The sequence below is a fragment of the Equus caballus genome, chromosome 14, assembly GCF_041296265.1.
Source record: "Equus caballus isolate H_3958 breed thoroughbred chromosome 14, TB-T2T, whole genome shotgun sequence".
Taxonomy (NCBI): domain Eukaryota; kingdom Metazoa; phylum Chordata; class Mammalia; order Perissodactyla; family Equidae; genus Equus; species Equus caballus.
Genome location: NC_091697.1, coordinates 47,404,526 through 47,423,790, shown reverse-complemented (window position 1 = coordinate 47,423,790; position 19,265 = coordinate 47,404,526). Strand labels below are relative to the sequence as shown.

The following is a 19,265-nucleotide window of genomic DNA, read 5'->3' as shown; positions in this document are numbered from 1 at the left end:
TAAGTTTGATCTTTGTTTCCCCAACTAGACAATGCCTGGCATGCTTGGCACTCAAAAAATACTCATTGAAAGAATAAATAACAAGTAGAGCTGGAAAAGTCAGGCCAGAGGAGTAACAGCAAGCCCATTACTCCCCTCCCTGCCTTTGGGCAAAACTCCAAACATCCTGATTTATTGAACACCTACTATTTATGAAGCATTCTACTAAATACTGTACGTGATTTATCTCATTAGTCTTCTCAACAAATCCATAAAAAAAGTGCATTAGGAGGTCCCAAGACCCTCAGATTTAGTGATTCACTAGAAGGGCTCAGAGAACTCAGTGAAGCTGTTGAACAAGTCTTTCTGATGCGGCAGGACGTTCCAAGGGCTTGGAGGTTATCTCCCAGGTCAAGGGCCAAGTCTTTCAGTAGAATATGAGGGTGTGGATAACCCAGACTTTCTAATTTTACTGCAGAAAGAAGTATTAGTATGAGCCCCAATTTGTGGGTGATCCAAACTAAGGATCAGAAAGGCTAAGTGATTTGGCCAAAGTTCCAAAAGCCAGAATGCAAACCAACATCCTACTTGACTGTAATATCTGTGGGGTTCGCACCCTAGTTCCTCCGTTGGGCAAGTAAAATTCTCTGCTAAAAGGAGAAACTCACAGAGGGTGTTTTCTAAGCCGGGCCTCAAATATGAATGCCCAGATTCAGGGATTTCCACTTAGGAAGATAGTACCGCGAACCTCCTGGCGATCTCAAGCCCCCAAGCCTCAGATGGTCTGGGATTTGCTGAGGCCACCGAGATCTGATCCTGTTGAACTAGTTCTGGGGGCTTCTCCCTCCTCACCAGAGAAGGGAAAACGTGTACACAAGGACCAGCCAGCACTTTCCAATACACCCTCCGAGGCCCTCGACAAATCTGCTCCAAAAATATTATTATGGTAAGGGAGGGAGGGCGGGTGGCCAAGCTGACTCAGCAGCAACTGGGAAGTCAAGATCCAGGACAGTTAGCTGACCCTTTGTCTCACAGGTAGAGTGATATCACAGGGCAAGTCACGCTTACCTTACCCAGCATTCCCAAGGCTTGTTCTCTAGTCCTGCAAAGTGGTCCAGATGCAAATACAAAATCACATTAGCAGAGTAACGCTTCTGAGGAGCCAGTCAGAAAACAAACTCATGTGTTCCCTGAGCTTGCTTAAGTGTGGAACCCTTTTTGAGTGTGTGTAGCACCAAATTATTAAAATATGACCAAAACTCTCCTTTTTTATTTTCCAGCTAATGCCAATAGATCTGCTTGCAAATAATTATTATCAGTCATATTTACTAGCCTGGCATGTATCCTTTTCCTCCAGGAATGGCAATTCCTAGATATTTCTTAATTAATTCACAAATTCATTCATCAAGCATTTACTAAACACCGGCTTGTGCCCAGGGCTCAGCAATAGAGAGATACAGAGGTGCTTCAGCTACAAATCCTGAATTCTCCAGCAGAGAATTGATCACATGGTAAATGATAACTTGAGCCAAAGGCCAGGTTGTTTTTCCCTGGCTCCATTCTCTAGTAATTTGCAATCTCACGACCAGCTCAGAGAGGTAAAAAGTTGGCTTAGCATGTTGGTTTTGGCCCCACCCAATGCCAGGAGTAGAGAGAACCAGGCCAAGTCCTTTCTAAACAAATGGCAAGTGTCAGTGGTGCGTGGTGAAGAGCTAGTTACAGAGGAGCTCATTGAGTTCTTACCCCAGCTCGGTTTTTTCCTTGCTTGTGTCACTATGGTGATTCTGCTCCACTGGGCTCCTCTTCCCTTTCCCTGTTATCAATCTATGTGCCTCCTTCATTATTTTCAAATTGGAAATAAGCTCAGGGCTCATTGGCAGTTAGACCTCATGCTGTTTCTGAATTCTACTCTTTGGCTATTTCATTGTTATGCAGTTTTGTTGTTTCTGGGTTTTTAATATGTATTAGTCAAGACTTCTTCAGTTTCAATTGTCAGAAAAATAACTCTAAGTAGTTTAAGTAATAAGCAATACATTGGCAATATGAGTTCATTGAACTGATTATCCTTCAGGCACAGCTGGATCTAGGCATTCAAATGTTATTGTCAAGGCTCTGTGTATCTAGTTACTTATCTATCTCACTATATCTCTAGTTCTGCTACCTTCTGCAGCTTCATTCAGGAAGATGTGTCTACTGGTTGGTAAATAATACCACTGGTAGTCCAAGGCTTACCACCTGAAGGCTCATGATCCAAAGTAGGAAACATTCTCTTCTTGCATCTATATATCAATGTTCAAACAATATTCTGATTGGCCTTGTTTGGAGCACATGCCTGCCTTATACCAAGCCCTATGCCAGGGAGACTTAGGTACAATAACTGGCCAGCCTTGGCCACATACCCCTGTGTGTGTGATGTGACCACAGTGATTGACATTCCCATCAGAAGATGGAGAGAAAACAAGGCTTCCTGGGTGACGGGGTCCTTGCCATAATTTTACTGCTAACACACGCAATTACTACAGCATCATTTTGCTACTAACGCCTCCGCTGCCCCTGTTTCCTTATTTCTGGGTTCTGTGCATTATGTTTCCATCAAAAGCATGGCCCTCGTGGCTTTCAGACCCTACAGATGACAGGTGGCAGGGCCAAATATACAAATTACAGGAGCATAAAACTCTGTAGCCTTTTGAATCTCAGAAAAGGAATGCTTTTCAGGCACACACAAGCTTCCATTGGATTCTCTGTCCTTCTGAAGAGCACCAGGAAAAAGTGTTTGATAATGACCTGGTTATGGGACCTCCACATCTACTTTACCCCCATCCACCACCCGCCCACCCCTCCGTGCCTGTAGAGACAGAGGACAATCGTGGGTGATAAAAGCTCTTCCCCACAATACAACGGGTGACAGCTGATGTGGAACTTGGAGTCCTTTTCCCTTGAGAGAACGCTTGAGGACCGGATAGAATCAACCAGCTGAGTCTCTTCAGGTGCTTAACTTTTATGTGAGGGCTCTGGAGTTCAATAATTCATGCTAATGCCGCCAGCAGCGAGCAAATTGCATTCACACTCTATTCAGATTTTGATTACAAAACAGAGCCCCAAATGAGTTTTATGATGGAAAGACATACTAGGTGACTTCAGCTGGCTGAAAGGCTTTGGTTAAATGAGCCTAAGTTAATCTCGAGTCTGCATACGCTGGCTGTGTGACCTTGTAGGGTGACCTTGCACATGTCAGAAGTTCTGTTTCTTCATCAATAAAATTGGGTGATACCACCTACCTCATAGGGTTTTGAGATCATATGAATGAGATAATACATGGAAAGTGTATTCATGCAATAATGTAAGAAAAAGTCTATGGCTTGCTAAAACCATGAGAAATGTTCATTTCCTTCCTCTCTTCATATTCTCTCTCTCTCAATCTCTCTCTCTCTCCCTTCCCTCCCTCCCTCCCTCTTGATAGCGTGGAAGTCAATGTTTCCTATAAGTATGAATGTAAAGCTGACAATACCGGGGGAGGGATTATCTAGAAAGAAGATGAAAAGAACCTTCACGTTAAAAATATAGTTTACAATTTGCTTCCACAATGCTTACCTATACTGAGGGGAGATGGAGAAAAAATGAAGATGGTCAGGCAATTAGTACTATCTCAGAGTTTCAAAGCTTATGCATCTTCAAAGAGGTCTAATCATTTTGTGCAGTTTTAGTTTAATATACCACTCAGTAGTCATTAAACTACATAAGCCATTTGCAATGGAATGTCTTCCGGAAAAGAAAGGGAAAAAGCAGCTTAACATTTACAAACCCTACATCAAAACCACCTTGCTCCCCATTTTAGTTAGAATAAGATATGGCTCAGACCAGAGGCATCAAACTTGGATGATAGGGGAGCGTGATAAAAATGCAGCCACTTGAATTGCACTCCAAGAGATCTGGTAATACAGGTCAGGGCTGGGGTCCAGGAGTCTGCATTTTTTACACCTCCCCGGATTCTGATACAGGTGAACCACGGACTCCATTTTGAGAACAATCTGAATGGATAAGACAGACCTGAACTCAAATCCTAAATCCACCACATTCTAGCTTTGTGAACTTGGGCAACTTTTTAACCTCTGATCCTGAGTTTTCTAATCACAAGTTGTGAGAATTAAATGAAATATGTTGTGGAGTGCTTTGCACAGTGCCTGGCACATGGGAAGAAGCACTTGATAAATATTAGCTATTGATATTGTTATTATTATGCAATATCAAAGGGGTTTCTATTCTTTTTTTATTTTTTCACTCTTTCTTCCTTTTCTTTTCATTTCTTTCCTCTTCTTTTCTTTTTACAAATCCAAAATAACAGTTCATTAAGCAAGATGGAACTTTATTTACCTTTCAGACAAAAGTCTGGAAGTAGAATAGTCCAGGACTAGTCTGGCAGCTCTGTAGACTTCCCTCCCTTTTTAGGTATGACCCTCATCCTCATTGTTCAAGATGGCAGCTAGAGCTCCAGCAATCATATCTGCATTCCACATAGCAAAATAGACGTAAGGAAAAAGAAAATCAGTCTCTCTCAGTAAGGACACTTCCTAAAAGTTGCTTATAACCCATTGGCCAGAACTTAGCCGCCAGAGAGGCTGGAAAGTAGGACCAGTGTTCCAGGTAGTCGTGTACCCAGAAAAATGTGATTTATATTACAGCAGAGAATTAGAGAGAAGGAATATGGAGGGACAACTATTGTTCCCTGGTATACTCAACCCTAGGAGGTTAGCAGATTCAGATCATTTCCCAGAAATCCTCTGCCCTTAGCCTGCATCTGCCTGCTTATTTCTCAGGTAAGGAGCATCTTCTCCAAAAATGTAGTTGCATGGTGTGCTGATCCTCCTCAGCTAGGGTTATCTTCTTCCTACATTCCTCCTGTGCCTTTCACTTCTCGTCCCTCAGCTTTATTCATTTTCTTTTTACTGTCCAATTTTAATAGGCAATACAACTATTTCATTGCAGAAAAGTTAGAAAACATTGCTAAGCACTTAAGAAAAAAAATTTTTTTTAACATTCAAATATCTCACCATGTAGAGATAACCACTCTTAAGACGTTGACATATAGCTGTGTAGTCTTTTCCCCAGTTAAAAATATACATATGTATTTATAATGAAGATCTAGTCTACAGAACTGTTTTTAACCTCTTCTATTAATCATATATTTTGAGTAACTCTCAGTGTTATTCATTATAGATCAACATCATCAACTTTGATGACTACAGGGTTTTCCATTGAATGGGTGTATCATAATTTATTCAACCAGTTTCGTTTGTCCACAACACTGTGCTAACCCTCCTAGGACACACGTCGTTGCTCACAGGAGCTGTGTCCTGTGGTTTTCTAATTCCCCGGGCTGGCCTCACTGCATCCAGGGACCAGCAGAAAAGCACTGCTCTACCATCCCACCGGCAAGGGGTTTGCTGCTCAGGTCTCGTCTCTACCGCTAAGCGGCTTGAAATTCCTTTTAGAATGAACATTGCAGACTCGGAAGGTCCTTGAAGAACTAAATTAATACCCTCTTCCGCCCCGTGGTCGAGTGGTTAAGTTCGCGCACTCTGCGGCAGGCGGCCCAGTGTTTCATCGGTTCGTATCCTGGGCGCGGACATGGCACTGCTCATCAAACCACGCTGAGGCAGCGTCCCACATGCCGCAACTAGAAGGACCCACAACGAAGAATATACAACTATGTACCTGGGGGCTTTGGGGAGAAAAAGAAAAAAATTAAAAATCTTTAAAAAATTTTAAAAAAAATAAAAAAAGAATGATCAAATAACTTGACCATGGTCACACAAAAGGAAAGCGGTGGAGCCAGAATTCGAATTAGTATTCAGGCCCCAGAAAGAGTCACTGACTCACTCAAATCACATAGTTGTGGAGTCAAGTCCAAACCCTATTCCTGGCATACTGATTAAAAACAGAGGTTCAAATCAGATAGCCTGAGTTCAGATCCCATATCTTTCGTTTCCTTGTTGTGTCACCTTAGACAAGTTACTAAACCACTCTGTGCTTCTGTCAACCTGTCTTACAAATGGGGATAATAAGAGTATCTATCTGAAAGGTGAAACGAGATGATCACATTCAGCACTTAGCACATAGGAAGTGCTCAGTGATTAATTTTTTTGTGTGTTTTTTGTTGTTTTTGTTTGTTTGTTTTTTGCTGAAGAAGATTGGCCCTGAGCTAACATGTGTGCCAATCTTCCTCTATTTTGTATGTGGGACACCGCCACAGCATGGCCAGGGATGAGCAGTGTAGGTCCACACCTGGGATCTGAACCCACAAACCTGGACCACTGAAGTAGAGTGCACCAAACTTAACCAATACTCCATGGAGCCAGCCCTTCAGTGATTAGTTATTAATATGCTACCTTCCGTCTCTCCAGCCTCCAAGCTAAGGACACATTTTGTTGGTCTTTGCCACTGCAGGTGCCTCGAGCAAAGGCCTTATGTGACTACCGAGGGCAGAATCCCGGCGACCTGAGGTTTAACAAGGGAGATGTCATCCTCCTCCGGAGACAGCTTGATGAGAACTGGTACCAGGGAGAGGTCAACGGAGTCAGTGGGGTCTTCCCAGCCAGCTCCGTGGAAGTCATCAAGCAGCTGCCCCAGCCGCCCCCACTCTGCCGGGCCCTCTACAACTTCGACCTACGAGACAAGGACAAGAGTGAGAGCCAGGACTGCCTGACCTTCCTCAAGGTAAGATTCCGGGAGGCCGCCCAAGTCACCAGCAAGAAATATATATATTTATGTATATGTGTGCAAATGTATATAATGTGTCCGTGTATAATTCAAACTACATGGAAGTGATGTCACTAGAGAAATCTGGTAACGAGAAGAGTTTGACAGAAATCTTTAGCCCTTTTCTATTGCAATGACAAAAGTACGTATTCACACATTCATTCGTTCGTTCATTCTACAATCCCCTTTGAGCACCTATCCTTTGCAGGCACTGGGGATACAGCATGAACGAGTCGGAGTCCCTGCCTCAGACACAGGCGGGGGAGAAACAGACATGTGCACAGAAAATTACAAACACAGGTTGACGGCGTGCTGTGCTGAACTACAGCCCTCACCTCTCCATCACTGTCCGGCAGGGTATTCTCGCCGACCAAGGGCTAACCACCTAGTTCTCCTCCCTTGTTGCAAACATTGTTCTACTCATTTTGCTGTAAACATTGTATTCAATGTGTTCGTTGTAAACATTGCATTCAAAACACTCCAAACATACATCATAACATAATTATACCTTTATACATAAATAACCTCTTACAAAACAGATTTTCCAAGGCATGTTAATTACCCTGAGGTTTTTTGCCTCTTTTTTTATTGGATGATTCTTCACCATGGGCACATAACAAGACTTCTACTAAAGTCTAGACTGCTTTAATTCTCTGTAGTTGGTATTTGTTATTCCTTAAACATTCAGATTTTCTCATAAAAACCAAACTTGTGGTGATTTTCATTCTTTGCTGCTTATGATCTGTATCAAATACAAGACATAGCGTCGCTATAGTAGCTCAGGAAAGGTCTTTCGTTTTGTAAAACTTTTTTTTTTTTTGAGGAAGATTCGCCCTGAGCTAACATCTGTGCCAATCTTTCTCTATTTTGTATGTGGGTTGCCGCCACAGCATGGCCACCAATGAGTGGTGTAGGTCTGCGCCCGGAAACCAAACCCAGGCCACCAGAGCAGAGTACACCAAACTTAACCACTAGGCCAGGGATATGGCCCCTATAAAAAGTTTTTATTCCAACACTCATTCCCAGAAATGAGATTTACTTCAGATTCCCTCAAACTGGGTGACCTCACTGTGCTCCATATTTTGAAATACTGATCATTATTGTCTTGGCACCTCGGAATGAGTCCCCTAAGGAAGGTCATTCTGTATCCCAAACTGCAAAGTCGATACTTCACCTGCAGTTCAGGAAGGGCAGTTCGATTCCACAAGTAGTTATTGAGTCTTTCCTTTGTGCCAGGCAGTAGACATGGAGCTCTGGAGACACAGCTGCAGGAAGACATAGACGTATCTGCTTTTTTGTCATTCTCTGGGAATTTGCAGACTGGGACACTTACTCCACCTGCTCGTTCATTCCTTAAGCCCATCCACGTGCCAAGCTGTCCACTGGGGATAAAGTGATGAATCATTGTCCCCACCTTCACAGAACCAGTGGTCTAGTGGAAGGAACAGACACAGAAATGGGAAATTATGACAAGGACCCAAGAGAGAGCATTTGATCCGTTCTGGAGGGCAGTGGAAGGCTGACTACAGCAGGGAATCTCACGGTCTTCCTAAACTCAGCATGTCCGTGTTAAACAAGATCTGCTCTCCCAAAGCTGCTCTTCCCTCTTGTTTGCTCTCTCAGTAAATTGTACAGTTTATTCACACAGTCATTTGTTCTTGCATGCATGCATTCAAGAAATATTTATTGATGACTACTAAAGGGGATCCACCATATTAGGTGTTGGGAACACAGAAATGAACAAAACAGACAAGGGCCCTGCACATATGGAGTATATGGTCTGATGGGGTGGATAGGCATCAAAGAGATAATAAGCTATAAATATGTCATTGCAAATTGTAGGAAGGACAGAAAATGCTAAGAAAAGGTAGAACGCAGGAATGAATTGAGACTTGGATTCATCTAAATTACTGAGGGGCATGGGGCGGAAGGCCAGGGAGACCGGTGGATGGATATTCAGGTTTAGAGTATGAACAGGTATGGACGTAGAATGGTGTTCCTAATTTGGTGTTAAGTGAAAAGTCAGTGTGTCCTGGATGACTGACTTTGTAGCAAGTACAAGAAAGGCAAAATGAATGCATATGTGGGAGTCAGAACAGTGGTTCCCTCTTGCTAGGTGACTGGAGAGGGTACAGAGGAGGCTTCTGGGTGCTGAGAATGTTCTGTACTTCTTCATCTGGATGGGGGTCCGGTGGATATAGTCAGTGTAGAAACTCATCAAGGTCTACATCTAAAACTCATGCACTTTAGTATATGTGTGTGTATGTTTTTGGAAAAGATTTTAAAAATTAGCATGTTTATATGTATATATGTTTTATCTTCATAGAAAAGAATCTGGGGGAAAATGTGTTAATCAAAGTGTTAACAGTGGTTGTCTCTATCTTGTGTTAGAATTTTTTCTTTGTTTTGCTTATCCGTATTTTCAAATGTGTCTACAACTCTTCATATAACCTTTATAATAAGAAAAACTTGAATAAAAAGCCACTTTACATTGGATACATTAAAAATTGCATAGATTCTGCGGGGCTGGCCTGGTGGCACAGTGGCTAAGTTCGTGCACTCCACTTTGGCAGTCCGGGGTTTTCAGGTTTGGATCCCTGGCGCAGACCTAGCGCCACTTGTCAAGCTGCACTGTGGGAGCATCCCACATAAAATAGAAGAAGATTGGCACAGATGTTAGCTCAGGAACAATCTTCCTCAAGCAAAAGGAGGAAGATTGGCAACAGGTGTTAGCTGAGGGCCAATATTCCTCACACACACACAAATTGAATAGGTACTGAAAACTTTTCAAAATCAGAATGAAATTCATTCTTCCTTTTGCTAAGATAAAAGTCTGTCTCCCTATGGTTTCCATCTTTATTTCTCTATCATATTAATTTAAATGAAAAGCCCAGATGCTGCTGGTGATTTGAAAATTAGAAACATTTCCAAGTTTTCCTGTTGGATTCCATTGATCCTCCAACTTATTTCGACTCTTCTTCTGGTCTCGGTGACCCAAATACTGCCCTTTATGGAGAAAGATCGTTTTAGCAGGAAGAATTTATAAATAAATCATGAAAGAACTACATTCCTTGCTCCTAAACCATCTGGGACTCCAAGCTGATCTCCAGTGAGAGCTTTCACCACCTGAAAACTGAGCGTAAATATTGACCCGGAGACTTTCTCTCTTTCAGGATGATATCATCACTGTGATCAGCAGAGTGGATGAGAACTGGGCAGAAGGAAAGTTAGGAGATAAAGTAGGCATCTTCCCAATCTTGTTTGTAGAGGTGAGTATCAAGTATCTGACTCAAGCTGACTCAGAAATATACAAGTATCACAGTGATTCCTGAGAGTAATTCCTATTTGATATGAGGCTTATTTCAGAACTAACTAAAGTCTCTAAAGAAAAGATGCCAGATGATAATACCCAGTTCCGGCAAGAGCCGGGGTGAACGGGCCTCTTCATTCAGCTGATAGGAGTGTAAATTGGTGCAGTCTCGCATGTCCAAACTCAAATAAACTCATATCAAGAACGTTAAACTGCATTTATTGCTTACCAGGCCTAAAAATGTTCATTTCCTCTGAGTCAGCAATTCAATATCTGAGAGTTTATTGCAAGGACATGCGAAAATAAGTATGCAAAGATACATGTACAAAATGTGCAAAAATGTTCACCATAGCATGGTGTATAATGGTAACAAAACAGAAATAGAGGCCAACCTGGTGACATAGTGGTTAAGTTTGTGTGCTCTGCTTCGGTGGCCCAGGGTTTGTGGGGTTGGATCCCAGGTGTGGACCTACACACCACTCATCAAGCCATGCTGTGGCTCCACCCCACATACAAAATAGAGGAAGACTGGCATAGATGCTAGCTCAGGGACAGTCTTCCTCAAGTAAAAAGAGGAAGATTGGCAGCAGATGTTAGCTCAGGGCCAACCTTCCTTACAAAAAAAACCCAGAAATAATCTAACTATCCAACAATAAGGATTTAATTTTTAAAAATTATAGTGATGGGGGGCTGGCCCCATGGCCAAGTAGTTAAAGTTCTGTGCACTCCACTTTGGCAGCCCGGGTTCCCGGGTTCAGACTCCAGGTGCAGACCCTCTCTACTCTTCAGCCATGCTGTGGAGGCATCCCACGGACAAAGTAGGGGAAGACTGGTACAGATGTTAGCTCAGGGCTAATCTTCCTCAAGCAGAAAAAGAGGAAGATTGGCAACAGATGTTAACTCAGGGGGAATCTTCCTCACCAAAAAGAAAAAAAAATTACAGTGATGGAAAAAATAATGTTAGAGAAGAATATTCAGTATCGTGGAGTATTTGGTGTTGTGGAAAGATGTTTATGACTTATTGTTAAGTAAGATAAAGCTGAATGGGTATAGAGTTTCAGATTTAGAAGATGAAAAAGTTCTGAAGAACTGTGTGAATATACTTGACACTACCGAATGGTTAACATGAGAAATTTGATGTTAGGTGTTTTTTTACCACAATAAAAAGAAACAAATTGAACTACATAAAACTAGCTTTATAAATATATGCATGTATTTGTATATATGTTGATAAAGGACTCAAAGGAAAAGCACCAAAGTATTAACAGTGGTGATCATTGGCTGGTGAGATTTTAGACGATTTTCATTTTCTTCTGCTTTGTATTTTGCAAATCTTCTGAAATGAGCACATATAACTTGTTAGTTTTTAAAGAAAGAAAGAACACATGCCAGGCTATTTACCTATTTCTCCAATATAAGAATACGACCTGGAGTCCCTGACCTCTCTAGCCTCAGCCTCGCCCCAGCTTAAAGCAGTTCCTTACAAATTTAAAAGTGAAATTTTATTGCTTAACTACATTTATTGGGTGCTTACCAGGCATAAAGCACTAAAAGTGAGCAGTGGGGAGCTATGAAAGAAGTAAAAGGCGTGCTCTCCGCCCTCTAGGACAGTGCAGTGACACAGAGCAGAGGCATGGCTGGAGAGAAGGGACCAATTCTTCCATTCATAAGAGCCAAAGCAGGTTCTGGAGTGAGTGGTGTGCCTGGAACACTGTCCAGCTTTCAGGGTTCCCTATACCCCTTCCACTCAGTCAGTGCTGAAGGGCTAACAGTGGCAGGGAGGGATACAGGAAAGGTCCAGAGAGGCTGCTCGCCTCACTGTCCCTGCTGAACTGTATCCTCACTCCTAGTGCTTTTTCTCTTGCAGAGGCCCCTTCCAGGTACACCCACCCGATGCTCTCAACCTGTTCAAATTTCACTCATTTTACAAGGCTCAGCTAGAAATCCACTTTCTCCATGAAATTTCAGCAACTAGTTGAACACTCAGTTGTCTCTTTCTTCTCTGAACACCTGATACGTGTATTTCTTATACTTCACAGGCTAGCCTAACACAGAACAGGTTAAAAAATTAGCTTAACAAGTGAATGAATGAAAAAATATTTGGGAGGTGGTCAGACTAACCAGGAAAAAATTTCGAGAACAAACCATTCAGTGTGACCCTGTCCTAAACATATATTCAATCATTCGACTAATTTTTCATTGGCTGCCTGCTATGTCCGGTCCTATGCTAAGTTCTAAAGACACAAGACAGATATAGGTCCCTACTTTCAGAGATTGTAAAGTCAGACATTAATCAAGTAATTGTAAGTGTGTTGAATAATCCAAAGAATGAAGTAGAGGGAACTGTCGGGGGGGGGGGGGGGAGGGAGAGTATGACATGCAACTGACCTGGGTAGGGGGTTGCAAATGCCTCTTAAGCCAAGATCTGACAGCTGATTAGGATTTATGTAGGTAAGCACGGAGGGAAGAGTGTTTTAAGGAATGGAGGTAACATGTGCAAAAGTCTTGGAGATGAGGAAGTGTGATGTATTCAAAGGATCAAAAGAATACCAGAGCTGGAGTTTAGGGAGTAAGAGAGTGACAAAAATGAAGCCAGGGAAGTAAACGAAAGACAGATCACAGACAGCTTTGTAAACCATCCTATATTAGCCAGGATGAGCTAGGTTATGCTGTGGTGATAAACAGCCCCAAAGTCTCAGCAGCTTAACAAAGAAGAAGTTCTTTTTCACCCACATTACCAGTTCAGCACAGAATGGTGAGAGGCTCTGCTCACATAGTCACTCAGGAACCCAGACTAATAAGGTTGGGCCATCTTGTAGCTGCACCGTCTAGAACACATGGACTTCCTAGTCTCCCCGGCTGGGGAAGAGTTAGGAAGAGTGAGGTGTATATCAGCAATGGCCTTAGGTCAGAAGTGACACTTGTCACTCCCACGCCTAGCCCATTGGCCTGAACCAGTCACATAGCCCCACCTGTCTTAAAGTCAGCTGAGAAGTATAAGGGAGTATATGGAATGTTTGGTGAGTACCATTGTCTCTGCCATATCCTAAGAAGTTTGCACTTGACCCAGAAGTCAGTAGAAGTTGTTGAAAGATTTTAAGTGAGGCAGTGACTCCATCAGATTTGGGTTTCTTAAAGACTACTGTGGTAAAGATACATGCACCCCTATGTTCATTGCTGCATTATTCACAACAGCCAAGACTTGCAAGCAACCTAGGTGCCCATCAGGGGATGAATGGATAAAGAAGATGTGGTATATCTACACAATGGAATACTACTCAGCCATAAAAAATGATGAAATCTGTCCATTTGTGATGACATGGATGGACTTAGAGGGTATGAGGCTAAACAAAATAAGTCAGAGGGAGAAAGTCAAATACCATACGATCTCACTCATAAATAGAAGATAAAAACAGCAACAAACAAACACATAGAGACAGAGACTGGATTGGTGGTTACCAGAGGGGAAGTGGAGAGGGAGGACGGCAAAAGGGGTGATTAGGCACATGTGTGTATGGTGATAAATTGTAATTAGCCTTCAGGTGGTGAACATGGTATAATCTACACAGAAATCAAAATACATAATGATGTACCCCTGAAATTTATATAACGTTATAAACCAATATTACTGAAATAAAAATAAATAAAAAATAAAGACTGCCGTGGCTGCGGTGGGAAGAATAATTTGAAGGCGGGAGGAAAAAAAAGCAGAAAGACCAGTTAGGAGGTTACTGCGTGGCTCAGTTAGAAAAGGACTGTGACTTGGACTGGGATTGGAAATGAGCAGACAGATTCAAGGACCTTTAGGAGGTAGACCCACAGGACCAGGAGGTCGACAGAAGTGGGGGATAGGGGAGAAGAAGTGGCCAAGGATCACGCCCCACTTTCTGATTTGTGTAGCTAGGTCAGTGGTGGAGCCATTGGCTAGGTCAGGCAGCGTTTGCTGCAGAGGAACAATTACGTGAGTGGGAGACAATGGTGAAGTCTCGAAGGGCAGCGGTCAGCTACAACTGATACCAAGTTGCACATATGGGAGGGCCTTAAATTTTTGTAGATTAGAGTTCACATGATCCCCTGCATTATTTCAAGAGCTTCTTAACATAGCTCTGGGGGGAAAAAAGACACCCCTGATTTTAACACCTATTTCTGATACCTTTTTTCCAAAACTTCTACATTTAATGATTATTCATTTGAATACTCTCCCCACCACTTTGCCTCTAAAATTAGTGATTACGAGAACCCTCAAGATTATCATCAAACTAGCCATTGCTTCATTTGTTCTCCTAATTGCTAGGAGGGGAGAAAGATAATCAAGTGGTTGCTCTAATCTGGGAACCTGGTTTTCAAAAATTACTTGAAACCTAAATTGAGCTTTTTAAAGTAGTACTTAAATTTTGACTCCAGTCATTCCATTAAGACTAGCACTTGCTGAGAACTCTTTAAATAAGTTTTGAATTACCAGTGCCGTGCAAAACAATTGGAAGGAAGGAAAGCTTTCTTATGAGAGTGACGTGGTTTTTTTGGCATAAACAGGATTTTTCTTGTTAATGTGTCATTTGATTTGTTAAATTGCACCTGGATAAAAGGTGGTAAAACAAACACTGAGTTTACGCCCATTCTTGTCAGGACTCCTCCAGCGGGGCCTGCCTGGGTTATATGAACCTTGCTCAGCCCAATGAACCTCAAGGATATTGTTTTAAATGAGTGGGTGCAAATTTAAAAGATCTGCAGAACTTCCCCGACTGAGCTATTAATCACGTTGGCAGAGGACAGAGCAGACCGAGAGTCACACGAGGCCCTTTGTCAATGTTACTGATGGAAATGCTGATGGAGTCACTCACCTGGGGACAGAACAATTAGGTAGAGGCAGAAAGAAATTAACTTATTTCCTTGTAGCTGTGAATAACCATAAAGAACTTTACTCATTCAACTCACAGGGTGTATATTGTCCTCTTCCTGGGTGAACAACAGAGAGATAGGTGCTCTGGGGAACGTAAGACATTGTCCCTAGTCCAGACTGCCATCAGAGCTTGCCTAACCAATTTTAGTAACTTCCTAATTGGTCTCCCTCCTTCTAGTCAGGCACTTCTGAATAACAACCAGAATGAGCTTTTTATGTATTTATTTTTATTTACATATGGTAAAATTTACTCTTTTTGGTGTCTAGTTCTATACATTTAACACATGCATAGTGTGCAACCACACCACCATCAAGAGATAGAATAGTTCCAGCACCCCCCAAAAAGTAAAAGGGCATGCTGCCTCACTGCAGTCATCTCTTTCCCTGCCTCCCACCCCTGGCAACCACTGATCTGTTTTTTGCTCCTGCAGTTTTCCTTTTCCAGAACGTCATAGAAATGGAATCATATAGATGTAGCCTTTTGAGCCTGGCTTCTTTCACTTAGCATAATGCATTTGAGATTTATCCACGTTGTTGCATGTGTCAGTAGCTCATCCCTCTTTAGCGTTGAGTCTTTTTCCATTGTGCAGATGTGCCAGAGTTTGTTCATCCATTCACCAGTTGAAAGACATCATGGTTGTTTCTAGTTTGTTGGCATCTATGAATAAAGCTGCTATAAACGTTTGCATACTGACTTTTGAGTGAGCCTGAGTTTTCATTTCTCCTGGGTAATTACCTAGGAGTGGGATCGCTGGGTCAGATGCGACATATGTGTTTAACTTTGTGAGAAACTGTCAAACCAGAGCACGAGCTTTTAAAAGCATAAATCTGATTATGTCACTCCTCTACCTAAAACCCGCCAAAGGCTCCCTATTACACTTAAAATAAACTTGAAGCCTCCTTGCAGGCCTTTTGCGATCCAGCCCCTGCCTATCTCTGGTCTCCTTTTTCCACCTGCTCCTCGCTCCAGTCTAGTCTTCTCTCTGTTTCTTTCACATCTTTTTCTCAAACAGGCTGAATTTTTCTCCTCTTTAGGATCTTTCCACTAGCTTATAATCCCTATGCCTGGCATGTTCTTGCCCCTTTCTTCACATGGCTGGTTCCTTCTTGTCATCTGTGTCTCAGCTCAAATGTCACCTTCCAGTGGGTCTTCCTTGATGCGCCAATCTAAAGTAGTCAGCTCCCCCAGCCACTCTCTATCACATCAGAGCACTTACTGCTATCTTGATGTTTTCTTGTTTGGTTGTTTACGTGCTCGCTTTGCCATTTATAAGTCACCTCTCTGGGTCTCAGCTCTCTTATCTTTAAAGTGGCCCTAATAATGCCCTTTCCCCTGCTTGATGATTTTTTTTTCACAAAATTATAACCCTCTTGAGGCAGGAACTACATTTTCTTTAAAATTTTCTATCTCAGCTATTTTAATAATCTGCACATTGTCATTAAAAAGTTCTTAAATAGGCAAATTCTCCTTTAGCTCTATCATTGAATCTCTAAACTAGAATGAGACATGTGGCTTGAGAGGGCAACTGGTGGCAATCATAATGATGGAAATTTAAGTAATTGTCCTGGACAGTTTTCACACAAACTGTTTTGTCAGCATATTTCAGAGTTCCAAAGGAAATGAGCTCCTGGAGACCCTTGGTGGGCAGGGTACTCAAAATATAGTGCTCTCAGTGGTTGTGCTAGAGCTAGCTGATACTACATTGCAAGAGCTGCTTGTTACACTTTCAGGAATTTTGTTAGCCACTTGTTAAACCATTGGTAGATATTTACACCACAGAAATTGGTAAACTTTACAAATCAGGGTTTTGGGTTTGTTTTTGTTTTTGTTTCTGATTTACCAGCACACCACTGATTCAGAGGTATAGAACAAGAGAGAATGGTGATGAGATGAAAGTATTTAAAGGAAGTAGTAAAAGACGGTCTTAGCATAAAGATTCAGAGTCCTGAATGGATTTACATACTGACTCAAACAGTATGTAAATATATGAACTTGAGCAACTTCATCACGCACTATTCCACGAACACTCACTGAGCATCCACTCTGGGATACAGCAGAGAATAATAAGGTCCCTACCCCCAGGTAGCTAACAGTCCAGTGGGGGAAAGGAAAGTAAGTGATTACAGAGTGGAGTGAAAACTGCCATGGTGGGAAAGCGTAGGGGCTGCAGGAGCATCAAGAAGGGCAAGCAGCCAACCCAATGGAGGATTCAGGGGTGGCAGAAGGAGGATGGGAGTGTCTCCTAGGTGAAAAGGACTGGAATGTGGCTGGGAGAAATGGGTAAAGGACGAGTGCTCAGGATCGGGGGAAGAGTATCATGGCTTATTTTTAGCCCCTTTGGACCTCAATAAGAGAGTAAAAGGGTAGTACCTATTTTGCAGAGAGTTGTAAAAATATATTGATATGGCAAAGTAACTGGGACATATTGATAAAAGATAGAAGCAGACCAAGGAGTGACGACTGAGTTGGTGGCATCAGAACTGACTTCGGGCTAGCCTGGGTGGGACTTAGCTGCACACATTAGATCAGAAGATTAACTTCTTATGGGACCTTTTGTCTTTTCAGCCAAACCTCACTGCAAGACACCTCTTAGAGAAGAACAAAGGCCGTCAGTCATCCCGCACAAAAAACCTGTCCCTGGTGGCCTCACCCTCCAGAGGCAAAGCAGTCAACACGCCCACCCTCCGAAGGGGCCCTGGATCCAGGCGGAAGGGCCCCGGGCAGTTCTCCATCACGACGGCCTTGAACACTCTCAACAGGATGGTCCATTCTCCCTCGGGGCGGCAAATGGTGGAGATCAGCACCCCAGTGCTTATCAGTTCCAGCAACCCCTCTGTGATCACCCAGCACATGGAGAAAGCAGATGTTCCTCCCAGCTCTGTGGGGCAGGTAGGGAACAAACCCTGGGATAAGGGCACCTTGGAGATGGGCAAGTGATCCATACCATGTCACAAGCAATACTGGATGTTTAGTACCTGCTAAACACCCATAATGCATTAATAATCTCTAACGTCGGATGTATTGTGTGTCAGAGCTATATACATGTGATCTCATTTCATCCTTGAAACAGCCTGTGAGTTAGGTATTCTTATTGTTATTCCCATTTTACAGATGAGAAAACTGAGGCTTAGAGGGGTTAAACAACTTGCCAAATTCTCACAGATACTTTGCTTTCCCGTGCTAAGAGTCATGACATTGTTCCTGTCCCTTAGAAAATTTCCCTCCAACGAGATAATGGCACTTGTTTTGGAGAAAGGGTTCTGGCATCATAATTTGACATTCACTGTCCCAACCCCTATTAACATATTAGGTGTCATGTGAAAGGAAGGAAAAGAAAGGAAATAAACTATGGGTCATTGGGTGTTTTCAGGACTGGCTACATAATTTGCAGGGCCCAGTGAAAAATGAAAAGGCAGGTCCCTTGCTCAAAAATGATTAAGAATTTCAAGATGGCAACAGCAGAGCATTAAACCAAGTGAAGGGCCCTTCTGTGCAGAGCTCTGTGTGACTACACATGTCCCACACCCACAAAACCAGCCCCTGGGTGTTTTCTTATGGCGCATCTAATCCTGCATGTAAAGCGCTTAGCGCAATGCCTGGCACATACTAAGCACCCCGTGAACATTGGCTCTTAATACTGTTCTTATTAAGCCTGGTGACTGAGTTGCCAACTGAAGGGAGATAAGCCAAGGGGCGGTTGTGGCACTCCAGAAGTAGAAGTACTTCTAACAGCATGTGGCTATTTAGGTTGAAGAGTACTTTAAAAGATGAAGGACTGGAGGTATGAGGCAAAGTAATTAAGAAGAACTGCATGTTGGGTATTCTGCTGAAAACACTCTTTGGAAGCCACACAGGTGGCAACTTGAAAGGACAAACCTCAACTTGCACTGAACTATTTTTTTTAAAGCTATAAGTCTTGTTTTTAAACATGAATATCTACCTTGGGATTAAATGGCTTAATAGGACTCTAATCCCTTTTTAACAAGACAAGGAGGAGGAGAAAGTCAAGGGCTCCTCAAAGACCTGTGTGCAGGTCTAAAAGGAAAACAATCACCTCCTACAACACTTTATGTCTTCTGCCACTGTCTGGATCTCTAAGAGGCTGACTGTTCATGTGATTCTGCCCACCCTCTGCACGACATACAGACGCATACGCACAGATACACTTTCCCCTCCGTACACACTCTCCTTGCATGAAATACCACATAATTCCCTTCCAACACACACATTCCAAATGCTTTTTTACAAGTACATACGTGCTTTGTGCCCAAAGTTCTCTCTCCACCCACACACAGATACACACACACACTCCAAAATGG

At 42.6% G+C, this 19,265-nt stretch overlaps 1 protein-coding gene across 5 annotated transcripts in view; it reads left to right on the top strand.

Annotated features, from left to right (window-relative positions):
- The window catches only part of SH3RF2 (SH3 domain containing ring finger 2), a 126,114-nt gene that overhangs the window by 43,788 nt on the left and 63,061 nt on the right, over positions 1 to 19,265 (top strand). For all 5 annotated transcript variants that reach the window (XM_070233109.1, XM_001917882.5, XM_014730596.3 and 2 more), the window contains exons 3-5: positions 6,424 to 6,693; positions 9,909 to 10,004; positions 17,512 to 17,835. In XM_070233109.1, the coding sequence (XP_070089210.1) occupies positions 6,424 to 6,693; positions 9,909 to 10,004; positions 17,512 to 17,835 (690 nt within the window). The remainder of the gene's footprint in view (positions 1 to 6,423; positions 6,694 to 9,908; positions 10,005 to 17,511; positions 17,836 to 19,265) is intronic.